Source organism: Ovis canadensis, chromosome 2 (assembly GCF_042477335.2).
Source record: "Ovis canadensis isolate MfBH-ARS-UI-01 breed Bighorn chromosome 2, ARS-UI_OviCan_v2, whole genome shotgun sequence".
Classification (NCBI taxonomy): domain Eukaryota; kingdom Metazoa; phylum Chordata; class Mammalia; order Artiodactyla; family Bovidae; genus Ovis; species Ovis canadensis.
In genome coordinates this window covers 83,788,581-83,807,571 of record NC_091246.1, presented here as the reverse complement: position 1 = coordinate 83,807,571, position 18,991 = coordinate 83,788,581, and the positions used below count along the sequence as shown (strand labels likewise).

General features: G+C 34.0%; 1 protein-coding gene across 13 annotated transcripts in view; it reads left to right on the top strand.

Annotated features, from left to right (window-relative positions):
* ZDHHC21 (zinc finger DHHC-type palmitoyltransferase 21) overlaps positions 1 to 18,991 on the top strand; it is a 65,386-nt gene that overhangs the window by 9,527 nt on the left and 36,868 nt on the right. For 3 of the 13 annotated variants that reach the window (XM_069576588.1, XM_069576587.1, XM_069576590.1), the window contains 4 exons: positions 5,636 to 5,833; positions 6,680 to 6,778; positions 13,211 to 13,322; positions 16,367 to 16,505. In XM_069576588.1, coding sequence (XP_069432689.1) covers positions 5,680 to 5,833; positions 6,680 to 6,778; positions 13,211 to 13,322; positions 16,367 to 16,505 — 504 coding nt within the window. In that variant the 5' untranslated portion in view covers positions 5,636 to 5,679. Of the gene's footprint in view, positions 1 to 3,024; positions 3,174 to 5,635; positions 5,834 to 6,679; positions 6,779 to 13,210; positions 13,323 to 16,366; positions 16,506 to 17,996; positions 18,984 to 18,991 lie in introns of those variants that run through there. The other 10 variants (XM_069576598.1, XM_069576599.1, XM_069576591.1 and 7 more) reach the window with 6 other exon arrangements.

The window sequence follows — 18,991 nt, the reverse complement described above, 5'->3', positions numbered from 1 at the left end:
ACATACAGAAATAACTACACATTATTTTTTTTTCTAACAAAAAAAGAATCACGTTGCATAAACTTTTCTGTAACTTTCCCCTCCAGCATTTAATTATGAAAGATTCTAAGCAGAAGAACTGAAAGAATTTCATACTATAATACCTTCATACCCATCACCATAATTCTGCAACTAATGTTTTACTGAACTACATCACATGCTCGTCCATCTCTGGGTCCATCCATTAATCCGTGGTTTTTGGGATCCATTTGAAAGTAAACTGCAGTCATCTGTGCGCTTCCTTCCCCCTCTCCCCAGTACTTCAGTGTACATATCATTAACTAGAGTTAAGCATTGGTTTAAAGAAATTTTTTTTTAAGGTGAATTGACATACCATGAAATGCGCCCATATTAGGTGCAAATTTGCTGGGTTTCAACAAATTTATAACCTGTATATCTCAAATTTGTGTCAAGATAGAGATCTTTATCGGCACCCCAGAAAGTTCCCTTATACCTTTTCCTAGTTCACCTCTATGCTGCCCTCCTTTCAGGAAGATATCCACCCCCACAGATTTTGCCATATAACTTCATATAACTTCTTTTCACTCAACGCTTATGTGGGTCAGTTCAGTTCAGTTCAGTCGCTCAGTCATGTCCGACTCTTTGCGACCCCATGAATCTCAGCACGCCAGGCCTCCCTGTCCATCACCAACTCCCGGAGTTCACTCAGACTCACGTCCATCGAGTCAGTGATGCCATCCAGCCACCTCATCCTCTGTCGTCCCCTTCTCCTCCTACCCCCAATAAGCCATATGCAAATTTTGATCAACTTGCTATCCTTCTTTAAAAATCGCAATAGCTTGGAAATAGTCTATGTTGTGGGTGTATTGTGATTTACACTATATGACCATTTCTCTCTCTCTCTATGGGCATTTGTTGTTGTTTAGTTGCTAAGTTGTGTCCAGTGTTTTGTGACCCCATGGACTATAGTCCACCAGATGCCCAGGCAAGAATACTGGAGAAGGTTGCCATTTTCTCCTCCAGGGGACCTTCCCAACTCAGGGATTGAACCCCTCACTTCTGCTTGGCAAGCGGATTCTTTATCACTGAGATCACCTGGGAAGCCCCTACCAGGGTATTTAGGTTGTGCCATATTTTTGTGATTATAAAAAGTGCTATATAGAACATCCTTATATGTATATATACCTGTACACTCTGGTGAATGATTTTATAGATATGACTAGAAATAAAACTGCTGGATCAGAGTGTTTGACGTTTTAATAGATACTGCCAAATTGCCCTTCGAAGATAATTATATCGATTTACATGCTTATCAGCAATGAATTGAAAGTGTCCTTTTCTCTGTGCCCTTTCAACATTGGGTGTCATCTGTTTTTCTAAAATTTTGTCAATACAAAGGATGAAAAATACAACTAGTGATTTCACATTTTTCTAGTCAGCAGTGGTTAACCGTTGGATTTTTTTTTTGTCCTTTGTGAATTGCCTCTCCATGTATTTACTTTAATGACTCTTACTAGTAATACGATATATTCTATTTTCTAAGGATGCTTTGTCTTTTAATTTTGTTTCTGCTGTGTTTTGAGCTTCAGAAATTTTAATCTTAATGTGATCAAACATGGCTGATGGGGTCTTACTAAAAATCTTTCTCATTCTAAGATTATAAAATCACTTACTATCTATGTTCTTGTTAGTTTTTCTTTTTATTTGAAATTTTGAAGAGAAGGAGAAATTCACTGTGAACTTAGGTGCCAGTAAAAAAAATTCATATGGAGAGTGAGATTCAAATTGACCTTGAAGTGTGAGTTGAATTTGAATAGAGCAGATAAAATTGCAGGGACATTTTGGACCGAAGGAATGAGAGAGGTATATATATTCTTATTCATGGGACAATAATAAGACCCCCGGCTGGCATGGTGAGTCATATAAAGCTGTGAGTTCAGAGACACTCATTTGGCTCAATTTCTTGTTAATTATTTTGGCTCACTTTTATCCTTTTCCAAAATCTGCATTCTGGTGTTATAATTTTCTGTCATAGTTTTCTGTCCCTTTTCATAGCGACTTCAATATTCTTCCTGAGGAAAATACATAGTAAAATTTAGTTGCCTGAACAAGGCAGAAAAGGAAAGGTGGTTTCCTACCAGAGTAGGTTAACATTGTTATTATTTACATGGTCTAGTTTATTAGAGTTGAGTTATAATTTATTTGAAAAAAAAAAAAACATTGTGCTGTAGTAATTTATATTATTAATGACATTGGTCACAGCACCCAAGTATAGTTACCAGATAGCAATCTTCAAAAATGTTGAAGTACCAGTGTGTCCACTATTTACATCAAAGCGTTATGAGCTCATCACTTAATATACAAATTAATGCGTTGAATTCTCTAGCTGATGAAAGTATTTACAGATGCCACCCTTAAAACCATGTAGCAACATAGTGTTCAATTTGGTTGTTGCTCAGGATGTGTAATAGTTTCTGTCCGGCCATGAGCCACGCCTGGTAGGTATTAACTGAGAGGCGCGATCCTGCAACCCTACCAGTTACATGTTTCCAGCTGTCGTCTGATTTGGAGCTCTTGGAAGGCTACTGCTTTTGTCTCTACAGTCCAGTTGTAAGGATTAAGTGGCACTGATTTTCACTGATCAGGTATTTTTTAAAAAAATATTCAGTGTCTTACTTGTTCATTCTTTCATATTTCTACCCTTAGCTCACTTTTCCTTGGGGATTCTTGTTCTTTTAGAGCTTGTTAGTCTGTGTATGTTTATATCCAGGAAAAACAGACACATTTTAAACTGTGCTTTTCATTAATAGTTTCTGTTGTGAGGAATGTGTTTCGATGATAAGAAAAAATTGTTATTCTCTGGTAGAGGAGAATGAAAATAGAGTTTAAAAGTGTGTGATAATTTTGCTACATGTTTTGCTGGGTTTTCTGCATCTCTGTTTCTGATACTAATATATTTAGAAGTAAGTAGTGAAATTACTCTGATTTCTATATAATTATTGAAATTCATTGTCTGTTTTTTAGTCCTGAATGGAACTGAAACATTAAAAGAAGATACGTGAAGTTAATGATACTGATCATGTTGAGAGACAGACTTCTGTCATTTCTTTTAGCACTTGATAGTTGGCAAGATTGTAAAAATAAACATTCTTTTTAACGTTTCTCTTTTTTAGGTATGTTGATAGCTTATCATTTGCATTTGAGTTCATTGACTTTTTACAATAATGATGCCTAGAAAATTAAGTAGCATGCTTTATCCTCTGTGGCTTTCCTTACTTTGATGATACTGATAGATCTTTTAATTTTCTAGTTAAAAGGTAATGAAGTTCAACCTTTACTTTTTTTAAAGGTCTAGGCAATTATTTCAGTTTTAAAATTCATGCATAAATACTAAGAGACCAAATCTGATTTAAAGAGTTGGGTGGTGTTGCATTTGAATTCTTGTCTTTTTTTTTTCCTGCATTTCCAGTGTTTCAAGGTTCTAGGGATAATAGGATAAGAGTGTTCTTTTAGAATTAAGTAATCCTTAATCTTTTTTTTTTCTTTTTCCTGGTAGCTTTGTAACTTTAAAGAACATTGGCAAGGCCTCTAAAGGGTAGTTCTGTGAGGCTCTTCAACTGATGGTAAATTATTCCTAGAATGCAGTAGTCTGATATATGTTAGAAATCTGGGAGATACCCTCCAAAAGCTTACTGGTTTGATTCTACAACTAATTTTTCCAAAACTAGTTTTGACTTTTGTCTTCTCTTAGCCCGAATGAATCGTTGTCTTTAATTTTGTCCTCCACACCAGAGCTTTAATAATTTATTTAAAGTGTAAACCTCACTATGTTACCCTGCTCCCCTGCTTTAGTAGCTTCCCAAGAAATTGTCTTTGACTGGCATCTTTGTCATGATATAGCCCCTTATTTCTTACTGCTTGCTCTCCCCTAAAAGTTTGTAAGTCTTAAATACCTCCAACACGTCCTTCTGTTTGCAGTCCTGTTGTCACTTTTCTTTGGTTGGATGACTTTTACTCTTCTTTTAAGATTGAAGTCTGCTCCAGGGAGTCTTGTCCTGATTTAATTAGTCCCCATTTGTGCCTATAGTAATATATTGTCCACATCCCTGGAATGTATTATATCATATTAAACCCATTTTATGACTTTTTCGTCCATTAGACTGTTAGTTCCTTCAAGCCAAGATCATGTCCTATTCATCATTGTGTTTACAGTGTCTAGCAAGTGACTGGTGTATGGTGGAGGCTCATTGAATATTTGTTGAACTGAGTTCAACTCATTGCTCTACATCTGAAGTCATAGTGAAGCTCCTGGATTAGTTGTTCCTGGATACCAGTCAACTGTATCAGAGACACCTGGAGACCATTTTATCAGTAGAACATTTTAGTGGTTTTTGGGCATTACTCTGTAAAGTATTATGATTCACTAGATCTAGAATGAGGCCTGGGAATAAGTGTTTTGATAAGCTCCTCAACTGATTCCTGTTTGCTTACAGGTTTGAGAAATATTGAACTAGTTTATTACTGTATTATTCCATTGTATTTTACGTAAAAACATTGCCGCCTAGACCTTACATGGTCAGTCGCTCAGTTGTGTCTGACTTTGCAAGCCTATGGACTGTAGCATGCCAGGCTCCTCTGTCCATGAAATTTTCCAGGCAAAACTACTGGAGTTGGTTGCCATTTCTTACTCCAGGGGATCTTCCTGTTTCAGGGATCAAACCCACGTCTCCTGCATTACAGGCAGATCTTTATCACTGTGTCACATGGGAAACCGAAACCTTACATAGTAATTTATTATTGAGGGTTTATAAGTTGTATCTACTAAAGGACATATTTTAAGTCACTTTTTCATACCTGTGTAGAAATATCTTAACTTTAAGCATCTCATTGTGAGACGTATTAGCATTTTTTTAACACCGAACTGAAAAAACCCACATTTAAGTAGGAGTCTTCTTGAATTGGTAGTATTAATAATATTAGTTGAGCTTCATTCCATGAACTTAAGTATTTCTGGCAATTTGTATTTACTTTTCATTTTTTATTATGATTTTTCAAAAGGATTTTTAAGCATTTTATTATGATTTAAGAATTAAATTGAACAAATCTTAAGTGTATTGCTCAGTCAATTTTTACATGTATATATACCATAAAGCAACAGGTTAACATATAGAACATTTCTAGCTCCTCAAAGTTTCCCCTGTGTCCTTTCCAGTCAGTAAACATGCTTCCCACCATGAGATGGGTACTCTTGACTTGGATGACCATCACTAGTCTTATGGACAAGATTTTATTAGTAGTTTTAGTAATATCTTTTGGTGAATATATGCACTTATGTCCCTTGAACTGATACATGGAATCGCTGAGCTAAAGACAGACTTGTGTTTAACTTCAGAAGGTAATGCCAGTTTACTCTGTGATCTCAATCCATAATGAAAATTGAAGTTAAATTATTTGAAGCTTATGGTGAAATTCGAATAGCCTAAAACTTCCCTTTGTTTTCCAAAGGGTTTTATATTGTCAAAAATATATGTACAAAGAAAATTGGTGTCATTTTATAGTTGCCAATAAGGTAGTTTTGTTTCAGTCTGATAATTTTTCCCATGTAAGTAACTGTTTTCTGTTTCCCTTTCCCTAGGTTCGTCTTCGCTGTGGATTGGTAGGCAGTCATAGGGCTGCAGAATGGGTCTCCGGATTCACTTTGTTGTTGACCCACATGGTTGGTGCTGCATGGGTTTGATTGTCTTTGTCTGGTTATACAACTTTTTTTTAATTCCCAAAATTGTCCTCTTTCCTCACTATGAAGAAGGACATATTCCAGGCATATTAATAATAAGTAAGTTTCTAAATCTTTATTTTCTTGTATAATTAAAGATTTTTTTCTCATTGTGAATATTTTTGGAATTTAATACCATTATATAACCTTCCTTTTAATATTATTCAGTGCTATTAATATGAAATTATTTACTCATTTTAAAAGAAAGAGCTCTATATATAATTTTGCAGGGTAAGGTAATTGGTATATCTTCATATCTAACTCTAGAAAATCTACAAATACCATTTTGTTTAAAGCTACGCTGGCACAATAGTTCTATTTATGTAGGTGTGTGTGTATTTTTAGTGTTTCTGTTATACAATTTAAATTTAGATAATTAAAGTACATGTATAAATGTATATAGTTTAAGGTGTTATTAATTGTAAAATTCAAAAGTTTCTGCATTATTTATTTTCAAATTAAGAATCTCAAGATCTATTGAAAAGAGCAATTGAACATCACTAATCCAATGTAATTTTGAAGCTAGCCAGTTAGAGTTAATGAAAAAGTTTAATTGTAGAATAGGTTTAAAAATGCTGCTTTGATTCTATCAAATATAGTATATGTAGTAATTAAAAGGAGTTAATTTCTGTTAATTAATATACCATTAGTTTCTGTTAATAAAGAATCTCATTTACAACACATTTATCATTGTTATGCAAAATAGCTATTTAAAATTAGTATATTTTAGAAAGTCCTCCTGGCAATATTATTTGATGAATGAAATGAGTTCATCATTTTTCCATCTTATCTCTGAGAATTTAGGCTGATGCTGTTAATTAAAATATACTTTTAGCCTTTAAATATGCTTGTCAAAAGACATTTTGAAGGGTAAATACTGATTTTATTTACTTGTTTATTTTCAAGTATTCTATGGCATTGCCATGTTCTGTCTGGTTGCTTTAGTGAGGGCCTCAATAACTGATCCAGGAAGACTCCCTGAGAACCCAAAGATCCCACATGGAGGTAGGGTGCTCTTCAGATTCATCCGTTTTACTATGTCAGAACTATCACATGTATTAATGTATGTTATTGCCTTTAGTATATTAATTACAGATGTCATCTAAGCCACTTCGTGTCTCTTCTCAAGTGCCTTCTTTCCAGATTTCTCAGTTTACAACCACAAATCCCAGCTTACTCCTCGGATCTGCCGTCTCTGGCTCCTTTTCAGTTTAGCTGCTTATTTGTCCCTCACTCCTCCCACTCTGGATCTGTATAACCTCTGTGAGGGTGTAGAGTTTTTCTTTTGTTTTCTTATTTGTTCAGTACTGTATCCTTAGGGCCTAAACAGCCTCTGTCACTTAGTAATAATTGCTGGGTAAATATTTGTTGAATGATACTATCTGAAAAATTACATTTTTATTTAGTAGAGGAGTTTTTGATGGTGCCACTTACCTCATGATGTAGTATAATATTGCTTACAATGTATTTACAAATATTTACAAAATAAATATCTATTGTATTATAATGCTATTGCTTGTGTTTCTCCAAGTTGGAACAATTCAGTGAAAAATTTGAAAGCCTTTTGTTCTAGTGTCAAGGGAAGTAATTTTTGGTCACCTTATTTCATAGTAACCATTTAGATCACAGAAATAAATTAAAAATGTATTGCTTGCCAGATACAGTAAACCTCCTTTATCCTCTTTCCTGAGTTTTGCTTTTGAACATTTGCTATGTAATCTTTGAGAACCCTGTACTTTCTTCTAGGAAGAAATTTATATGTCTTTTTTATACATTATAGAGCCAGATAATTTTTATAGTAATTCAGTAGTTTCTGAACTTGCTATACATTAGAATCACCTAGGGAGCTTTAAAAAACCTCAATGTCCAAATCACACCCCATATTAATTAAATCAGAATGTCTGGGGGTAAGAGCCCAGTATCCATGCTTTTGAAAGATCCCAGGTGAATCTAATGTGTAGAAGTTTGGAAAGCAATGTAGTCGTTCTTTCCAAAATTAGATTTAAGTGGCAAGTCACTTAGCCTCCTTTGAGCTTGTGATTGTTTTTTGAGATCTGTGATTTTGGGGCTTAATGGGCATTGCACATTTAATGATTAAGTGGGAATGACACTGATATTTATGTAACTGTAGAAATTTCTGAAAATAATCTTGAGTATTTAGTTTTTATTAATTTGTAGAACAGTATCACTGTCACTTAACGGTTATTGTGTGTGTGTGTACGCCTGTGTTTGGGCAGGGAGGATGGCAGTCTGTAATTTGTATAGAATCTCTCTTCTCAACTAACCTAAAACAAACGACTGTCTAAAATATTAATACATGTATTTTTCTACTTCAACTCTAAAACCTGATGTTCCCAGAAAATCAAGGAAGCAGGGTTTTCCTAACTCAGGACTCATTTCTGATGAAAACTTCAGTCTGCTGTGGTCAAATATTCAAATGCCTACACCTGTCAGATAGTACAAATCAGTGAAAGGGGCCAGGGAGGAACTATTTCATCTTGAAAAATCTATCTTATCTAAAGGAAGTGGCACTAATCAGCTACACTGAATTGTCATGCAGGATGGGTATTTTTGAAGAGAAAACATGAAATCTCAATTTTTATGAGACATTTGATGATTTTAAAAAATATTAGCAACTAATTCAAAATTTTAAAAGCATTGTTTTTAAATGAATACCCAACAGATTATACCTGAGGGCCAGATTGAATCCACCTGAAGCTTCTGTGTTACCTTTAATTTTTAGGTTCCAGTGATGAGGACACCATGGCGTCTTGCCAACCTTTTGGTTATCTGCATTATATCTCTTCTCATTGACATTTGGGCTGTTTTTCTTCAGTGGAAAGTTCCCCTTTGCCCAACCAAAAAAAAAATCCACGCATTCATTTATCACATCTGAATGCTTCCAAAGTCTTTTGGTATCTCCTGTCATATGACCCTCATGGTGGTGGTATGAGGTGGGTAGACTGGGTAAATCAGGAGCATAGATTGCCCTTCACAGGTCATACAGTAGGCTGTTACAGAGTGGCTGTGAAGCCCAGATTCTTGTCCCCATCCTCTTTTTTACCATGAATCCTCTTACAGATGAATTATCTTACCTCTTTATTCATCTTTACTTTGGTTTGAAGGAAATTAATTAAAGCTATCGTGTGCTTTTTTCTCAGTTACTTGATGATTGTGTAGATATAGTTTTAACTTAGTTAAAATAAAAATTTAATAGCGAAAAATAATGACTAAAGTGTTGGGGTCTACAAAACAGTGACGTTTATTCAGCATTGTTTTAAGAGTGAGCAGTTTTATATAATTGAGCTCCTTAGAAAAGGAAACCTAAACCTTAAGGCTTTTATTATTTTAGCTACTTTAAAAAATTTTTACATGCCCTTGTGAAATATTTTACATGCCTTCCTGTTTTTTTAAACATAGTAACTTTAGTTTCTATATGACCCACCAAGTATGAGGCAATTTCAGTATAGGAGAATGCTTCCGTGTGAAGATCCCAAGAATTCGATTTTATAAACTTTGGGGCATGTAGATGAAATAGTCAAATGAAACTATTAAATGTCTGTTTAAATTACATGCATGTTTGAAATACAGAAATATTACTTTTTGTCATTTTTGAATTTTATGAAATGATTTTATTTAGTCTCAACTTTTAAAAAACAACTTTGAGTGTAATTCACACATCATATAATTCACCTATTTAAAGTGTACAATTTAGTGTCATTTATATATACACAGATTTGTACAACCATTAGCACAGTCAATCTTAGAACATTTTCATCATTAAGCTCTTAACTTGCATGTTAGAGTTCTGTTTTTGTCCTCACTAGTGCCACTTTGTTTTTATTTTTTTGTTGTTGTGTATGCCCCCTGTTGTACCTTGCATCCCTGCAGCTTATTTATTTTATGGCTGAAAATTTGTGCTTCTTAGTCCCCTTCTCATATTTTGCCCCACTCCCACCCCTCTCCCTCTGGCAACCACTAGTTTGTTTTCTGTTTCTTGAGTCTGTTTCTGTTTTGTTTGTTCATTTATTTCTTGCATTGCCAACCAGTTCTGCCAGGAAACCTCGATTAAGACCCAATCCTTGTATTGATTTTCGTTAGTTTCAAGTTATATTTTTCTCCCCAAAACATTACTTTGTGATCTGAAATATAGTCATTGAAAAAAGTTCCCCTAATATGTGAATCTTTCAAAAGACTCAAATGGAAAGGTGATTTGTTTCTTTTTGAGGGATAAATGAAACCAAACCGTATCTGTCTTTATAGTCTTTCATGCAATTACAGCATTAAAAAGTTTCCCTGTTAAACAATATGATACTGTTTACCTTATATTAAAGAGGATCATTTATAGATTTTACCTTTTTTCTTTTGTTTTACGTGTTGATTTTTCTTTCCTTTAAAAAATGTTATCTTAATTTTTTACTTTCTGTATAGCTGCCATAAATTAGCAGGTGGATTCTGTCTCCCATAGGCTTTTATTTTATTTTGTTAGATGGGTAGTGCAAAAGTCTTATAGGTAATCATCAGACACCAGAATGTATTAGTCACCAAGATCCTGTTGCTGCTGCTGCTGCTAAGTCGCTTCAGTTGTGTCCGACTCTGTGTGACCCCATAGACGGCAGCCCACCAGGCTCCCCCGTCCCTGGGGTTCTCCAGGCAAGAGCACTGGAGTGGGTTGCCATTTCCTTCTGCAATGCATGAAAGTGAAAAGCGAAAGTGAAGTCGCTCAGTTGTGCCTGACTCTCAGCAACCCCATGGACTGCAGTCTAACAGGCCCCTCCGTCCATGGGATTTTCTAGGCAAGAGTACTGGAGTGGGGTGCCATTGCCTTCTCCAAGATCCTATTAGGACCTGAATAAATCCTGAAGAAGAAAAAAGGGAGAAGACTAAGAAATGGTTTCTGGATACATAGGATAGATTAAGATGGATGACTTTTTTTCTTGTTTTGCAAAGCAAAAACATAGATGATACTTTAAATTTCTGAATTTTAAAAATAGTGATTTTTTTTTCCTTTCTAAAAACAAATGTGTGTGTGCTTGTGTGTTCAAAATGTGCATCTTCATTTTAGATTTTTGTATCTTAAATTGAGCATTAAGTGACTCAAACTCTTTGTTTGAACAAATTTATGGTCCAGACCATAGATCAGCAAATTCTACTGTAGCGTTAGTGCCAAATAGATGTTTTTAGCCTTATGAACCATATAGTCTCTGTCACAAGTCCTCCTCTCTGTCATGGTAGCCCCAAAAGCCGACATACACAGCATGTAAATGAATGGGCATGGCTGTGTTTAAATAGAGCTTTCTTTATGGACATGGAATTTAAATTCCAAGATTTTTACTTACCACAAATTGTTATTATTATTTTTAATCATTTAAAATTGTTAAAAATACTGTTAGCTCACACGTGCATGCTAAGTCGCTTCAGTTGTGTCCGACTCTTTGTAGACTGTAGCCCTCCAGGCTGCTCTGTCTGTGGATTCTCTAGGCAAGAAGCTGGAGTGGGTTGTCATACCCTTCTCCAGGGGATCTTTCTGACCCAGTCATCTCTTACCTCTCTTACATTAGGCAGGTGGGTTCTTTACTACTAACGCCACCTGGGAAGCTCATGGATCACCCCCAAACAGGTGATGGCCTGGGTTTGCCTGTGGACTGTAGTTTGCCAACCATAGTTTACACCACAGAATGAATTAGTCTTTCTCTGACTATAGCCAAATTCTCTCTTTTTTTTCCTGAGGGTATAGCATTTTAAGTATGAAATAAATGATTTATTCTTTGGAATATTTTATGCTGAAATTGCCAATAGTGAATACCCTATATTTATTTTTTTAAGGAGCTGGTTTAAGAACATAGTTTTCATGTTGTCTTTCAATGAAAGTGGGCTCACCTTCACATAGTCCTTGAAATATGTGAATTTAGAGTTTTAATATTGGGATATTTGGGAACATCTAGTTAAGTGGGGGAAAAAAGTGATATGTATGTGACATTGTATTATGCTACATGTGAAATGAGTTTCTATTTCACCAACAGTTAAATAACAGTGGTTTAATTGTACCTAAATTAAGCTTCAATATTGTTGCTCTCTCATGTAATATGTTTTCATTAAAATAAGAATTGTAAGTAAGAAATAGAAGAGAATTTTATTTTAAAATGAAATATTTTAAATGTAAAAGATAATTTTTCAACTTTCATCGAGAGCAATTAATTTGTTACAGCTCTTATTCATGCTTTATTGATTTCTCCAGAGACGTTTGTAGCAGAATGTTTTTCCAACACTTTACTATAAAATTCCAGCATATTGATCTTACTTCTGGTCATTAAACTAGAAATAATGGAATTAAAATAGGGTATCTTTTTTAAAAAATGAAAACTACCTACTCTTCTCTTTTGTTACTTATGTTTAGAATCTTTCATTAAAAAAATTAAACTTGTCATGTTTTAGCAAGGATTTAGTGACTATCTATGGTTTGCTCAGTCACACTTTGCATGTACTAATATTCACTTGGAGTATTGAAGTTAGGTTAATTTTACTATACCCATAATTTTAGTGAGGTTAGGGTATAGTTTTCCATAAGTGATACAAAGTTTAAAAATTGTTGTAAAGGTAAAATTCCATGTCAAGAAATATTAAGATTATATATTCTGTATAACAGTTGTCTTGGTAGATAACAGTCCCGTAGAGTTTTTAATGGCTCTAGCTAGAGCAGTTTTTAGTGGAAATAAATTACTTTTTCCTTAATTCCTGTAAACTTCATGTTTTTAGCACAAAGCCTAATTGTGTGCTCGTTCACAGCAGACTACAGGAAACTTACTTGGTGGCAGGATAGAGTTTTGTAAAGGACTCCTTTATTTCCGTTAAAGAGTAATTTTCTTGTAATCTTCTTCACTTCTGAAACTATTTTAGTACCTCTTAAATGCATCTAAACTGTTTTTCCATCCCTCTGTCATAAATATTCCCAAATAAATCCATTCAAAAAATGGTTTTGTGTGGGAAGTTTGGGGAGATGCCGTCTCTGTTTATGCAGTTAATTTTGACTTACTAATCTATGAAACCAGTACTCAGCATTATCTCTTCTGTAGAACCATTAGATAATAAATTTCTAGAGATTAACTTGTTTCAATAAAATTCTGTTTTAATGTAATAATTTGATTCTAAACAAGTTTTGTCACTGAATTTTGCTTACAGCAATATACTTAAACCCAAATACGCTGTTTTTTTATCTCTTAGTTTGACTATTAACAGTCTTGTTTTATAGTGTTTAAAATTAGAAATGTACAAAATAAAACATGCAGAGAATAGAGAAGCAGCGTTTACAGCAAACATTTCCAGTAGAGACTTAGGCACATATCTCGAAGAATTCCTATAACTCTTCTAAACACTTGTTTCTAAATTTCAACATTACTCATGTTCCTTTACTAAATGAATTTTAATTTCCTTCTCTAGAAAGGGAGTTCTGGGAATTGTGTAACAAGTGTAATTTGATGAGACCGAAGCGTTCCCATCACTGCAGCCGCTGCGGCCACTGTGTTAGGAGGATGGATCATCACTGTCCATGGTAAGAAATGAATAATTCACTTTTGAAAAAAAATGTAGTAAAAAATAGATCTTGGTACTTAGCCAATTTAAACAAAGGTTATATCAGAGTTATACAGTTTAAGAAAGCCTTTTTATAAGGAGACCTTTAATTGATCAAATGCTTCTATCAACTCCCAGGGTCATTTTTTCAGAGATCGTAGATTTTTCTAACAAGGAGATGTTTGAGCAGAAAACTAAAAATTAACATGCACCCAAATATACAAAAGAACTAAAGTGGTTTTATTAAATGAAGCAGTGTAGGTAAAGCATTTAGTATAGTATAAGACATATAGAGAGTACTTAAATTTAAATATAGTAGCTGTTACTGTTTCTAACTGTAATGTAAACCATATACATCTCATTGTTTGTATTTCCCTCCAATTTAATTAAAGAGTGACATTTCATATACCTTATACCTCATTTCACTTCCTTTCAGCCTTTTTTTTCAGTGTTATGTGTTGGATATAGCGTTTAATATTACATGCTAGCTAGAAGTGGAAAAAAAAAAGTGATAGTTGATTCTGCTGACTGCCAACATTTTTGGTCAGTAGGGGGCTCTCTTGTAATATTTAAAGAAAATGTTCAGTTGAGAAACAATTTTTGAAAACAAATGCTGTGAGAGTTCTGCATTGTATCTCATTTCAAAGCTGTCACAAAAATCTGTGAAAAGATATTGTATTTAATTCTGTTTTTCTAGCATGGGATCTCTGCATAAATATTTAAACTGGTATGGTGTAGCACTTTATAAATATATCTATGTACATATATATTTATGTTTATATACACATGTATACAAAGTTAGCTACATAATAATCTTCTTAAATTTATAACTGCATTTATCTGAGATTGTCTCAAGGGTAGATTTTAGTTTTGTCTAGTAATGCTAATCATTTAGAGCTTCCTTTATTTTTGGTAGCACAAGTTATCAGCAAGCTTTTAGTGGGAATTTGGTTTTCACTATAAAATGATTATTTGACTAGAAGATAATTTCCTGAGATTTAGAAAAAATAAGAATACTGTGTTACTATGTAGAAAGGTCTAAAATTCTATCACAGGATAGTTTAGTATATAACATACAGTTGGTGTTTTAAAAATGTGCCTGGAATTTATTCAGATTAATTCTCAAATGATTTTATAAACCTCAGTGATCTGTTTACAGTTAAAATAGTAATAGGGTTTGCTTTTTAAAACTGTGTGAAGCATGTATTCAGGTAAGTGATAATCACACTGAAAAACTCAATTTTGTATAATTTTTTGAGTAATATTTCTGATTAAAAATATAATAAATGTTCATGATGGTTGGATATCGATATTTCCTTTTAAGTGAATGCAGTAATTTAAGCTTAAAAAATCAACTATTTTATAACTTTTATATAGATTATATATAGATTAGTATATGTAGATTATATAGATTAGTGATAGTATTTATTTATTTTGAAGGAAGTAAGACTGACTTGGTGACCAAATAAAGTTCTTTTTAACCAAAATTCTAGGATTGGGGTGAGCTCTCTGTTCCTAGGCCTTCTGTTTCCAGTTTTAGTCACCTTCTCAGAGCCCTGGTGAGAAGAAGAGTGGAAGTACAAAGAGCTGTAGATAGGAAAAGAGGGTAGATCAGGGGCGTGAGTAGATATAGGGACTTATGTGCTTGAATTCCTTAATAAAGCATTGCTGAGCTCTTCAGAGTGTGAGGGAAATGTACAGTGTGCAGCAGAAGCAAGGAGAATTTTTGGTATTTTCAGAAATTGCATTATCTGAACTGCTTAACAGCTTTAAATTTAGCGGTCAGTTCTTTTGATGACCTCAAGATTTACTCTATTTGTGGCTCTGATCACTCTTTCTAAGGAATTTGTTACCAAAACAGTTTCTACATGTAGATGGTAGTAGTGTTTCTTACAGTTCTATTCTTAAGAAGAATGCAGTGTTCATAGCAGTTATATCTCAGATTTTGGGGGGACAGAAAGGGTGGGGCAAGGATAAAGCATCTTTTAAGCAGTAGCTATTGGAGAGTGTTTTTGAGTGCACACAGAAGTACTCTTCTCTGGTAGCCCCGCTTACAGATAACAAAACACAGAAGGTTTTCTTGTTTATTCAGCATGAATTCTTCAGTCTAAGAAATGCCTCTTTCAGGTTTTCTGTTCAGTTACATATCTGCTTTTAAAAAATTGACAGCACATCTTTAATACAATTTAAGTTAGGAATTTGGCCCTATTTATTATTTTTTCAAACAGTGGCAGTATAATGCTATAGTATGTTGAAAAGAAAACATTGTGAAAGGTAATTTGTAGTTTTGAACTAGGATTTTCTGCTGGAATTGTATTTAGAAAATTTAGATACAATAACTTTGGAACAATAAAATATTCGGCTTGCATTAATCTTGAATTTTTGGAATTCTAACATTAATCCTTTTTCCTAGTTTTGGTTCATTGTTGTATTGGTGGAAATGTAGCTCTAAGAATTTATACATACTTTTGAATATATGTTTATTTTCAGCCACCAAGGGTTAGACTGTAAAAGTAAGGAAAATTGTGAATGCTTTGCAGTGTGTCAGAATGGCAGGTTTAAGTTATTTTGCTTCATATCATTCAGCTTGATCTCCACAGCTTGAATGCTGCAGTGAAAGAGCAGTATACAGAAGAGGGTTCTTGTTCTCTTGACCACGGTCTCTCCTAACTGTACATCCACTGGCAATTGTCCTAACCCCTCTGTTCTTTTTTGTATCAGTGAAGCAAGGAGATTGCCATCTGTTCTTGCTGCCTCACTGGCTTGTTGTTGAGTTGAATGGGGAATCATATACAGGACTTCTTTGACAAGTAGAATGTGCTTTACAAATGTGAGGTGGCGTGTTTATGTCACATCTTTTCTTATATACTCTTTGCTTTTAGGTTTGAGTGGGTTGGGCTTATCTGTATGAACTGAAACACTTAAGAAGTTGTTTGTGCTTATTTCTAGTTTTACCATCCTAAAATTAACATCTTACTAAAGTTTGAAATATTTTTTCTTTTTCCTTTTTTTTTTTTCCTTCAGGATTAACAATTGTGTTGGTGAAGATAACCATTGGCTTTTTCTGCAGTTGTGTTTCTACACTGAACTTCTTACTTGCTACGCACTGATGTTTTCTTTCTGCCACTATTATTACTTTCTTCCGCTAAAAAAGCGTAATTTGGTAAGAAATGTTTATATCCACTAATGCTAGAACAGCTGTAGTATATAGTTATTAACAAGTGGTGCTTTTAAAAGTGTAGAAAATTGAAAACAAAAGTAATGAACATAAACCCTCAAATTGGTGCGTTTTAAAATGTCTTGAAATTGAGAAAATGGACCTTTTCGGATATTGGCTTTTAACCACGTCTATTTACGATTACTTGTTAGTGTCGAGTTCTTTAAAAAGTGACCTATCGCTTAATGTATACATATTTTTGTTTTAAATCTACAGTAATGAAAAGCAAAGTGAAAAAGGTTAGCTTCTTACTTCTTTTCAGGAGTAAAAATAGACTTGTTTAATTCTTAAAAGTTCTCAAAGGAACATTAAGTTCTTGAGAAAAGGATTCATTCCCCAGCACCCCAACTCCAACTTTTAACATTGGTGATAAGATGAATTTGTAGATGCTTTAAAAAGTTGTTGTTATATATCCATTTGAGGCAATGCTTTTCCCACTCTGTAGAGGAACTACAATATATGTTAATAAGATGTACCCAGAACCGTGGTGTTAAAGGTAGTAGTAGTAATAACATCAACCACGAGTTTTAAGCCTTGACTATAATATCAGCACTGTGCTATGGACGTGTGATTTTAATTCTCACTTAAATGCACACCACAATCACATGAGGTGGGTATGATTTTTCCTCCATTTTTTATAGATGAGGAAATAGACTAATAGAGGTTAAATAAATAGTTACTGAAGGCACAAAGCTAGGAAGTGGTTATTTAACTGGTTTTAGTTGTAGACTGGGATTTGAACCTGGGTTTGTGTTTTCTGAATCGTATCTTTTGTGCTTTGTAGAATTTGTATTTCAGCCTGATCCTGTGTGCCATTTTGACTTAGATTGTGTTTTTAGAATGCTCTGTGTATGTGTGTGTGTGTGTGTGTGTGTGTGTGTGTGAGAGAGAGAGAGAGAGAGAGAGAGAGAGAGAGGGTATGTGTACTTACAGGAAGCAAGATAGGGAAGGAGACAGGGAAGAGGAATAGAATTTCTGATGAAGAAGGGTATTTTTTAATTTCCTATTTAAGTCCTTTTATACTCTTTAAATCTTTTCTATTAAAAATAACAAGCTTAGTGATGGCACATACAACTAAATGTTGTAATAATGAAACAGTTGAGAGAAGGTCTTTGAGTTCTGTGTATTTAGATCTTTTTTGTACACAGGATCATTTTGTATAATTAAAAGAGGGTATTTACTGTTGTTGCTTGGTTGCATATATTAGTGGGCCTTATCAAGGTAATTCTACATATTAAATGCAGAATGAGCAATTAAATTAGATGCAAACAACTCAAAAAAGTTCAATGGGGAGAACTGTAAATGTAGGTGTTTGACATTTATCACACTGAGAATTTAGTGCATCCTGATACTACAGTCTTAGAAATGTTTTATCTTACAGATGAATTTCTTTTTTATGCTTTCTTATATTTTGATTTTACTTTCTGATAAAACCAGGTACAAAAGAATGGTCACCCAAAGCATCCAGATCAGAAGCGCTGAAACAACAGCAGTTAATATTTAAAGAGTCATTTAGGGTCAGCAAAGTACTTTCTGCACATGTCATTTATTTTAATTCCCACACCATGTGAAGTGGCCTAGATGTGAGTGTGACTTTAAAGGCAGACTCCTTGGGTTTGAATCTCAACAATAGATTAATTTCTGATATATTTGGTATTGTAGTTAGAACATGTAAAAGGTTATATGTATTTTCCAAGTAACCTGTTTCAAATATGCAATAGATTGAGCCTAATTAGAAGAGCTTTAAAATAAAAATGTACCTGTAAGATTAAGATCAGAATATCTTAAGAATGGAGAGAGAGGTAGAATCTAGTGGTATTAATGAAAGGCTAGTAGAGTTTCTCTAGGAGGGAATGCACCGTGGCACTGTGGAGGGGTTGGCACACTATGGGTGTTGGGATAAATTTGACCCGCTACCTGTTTTTATTAATAAAGTTTTGTTTGAAACATAGCTACTCTCATTTGTTAAGTTTTGTTTGCAATTGCCTTTGTAATACAACAGTAAAATTAAGTAGCTGTGACAGAGGCATATGTGCTGAAAAGCCTAAAAGATTTGGTATCGGGCTCTTTATCTTGCATTTACCAGCTTCTAGTAGTGGAAAGATCTTGATTTTATAAATAGACACACCTTTAATTAAGCCTGGCTTTTCTTATTGTGAGTATAAGCTTTGACACATCCTTTAACATTCTGAATTGTAACATCCACTTGAAAAATGTGAATAATAATGAGATTTAATGAGATAACACATGTAAAAGTTCTTGGTAGATAAGAGATTTTCAATTCATGTTACATTTGATTTTGGTGAAAGCTCTCAGAAGGGAACAGTTTTGCTTTGCCCCTTTAATTTTTATGAACATTTAACAGACTGTTTAACAATATTACTAGGAGATCAATGACAGAATAAAAAAGTTCCAACACTCAAATAAGAATA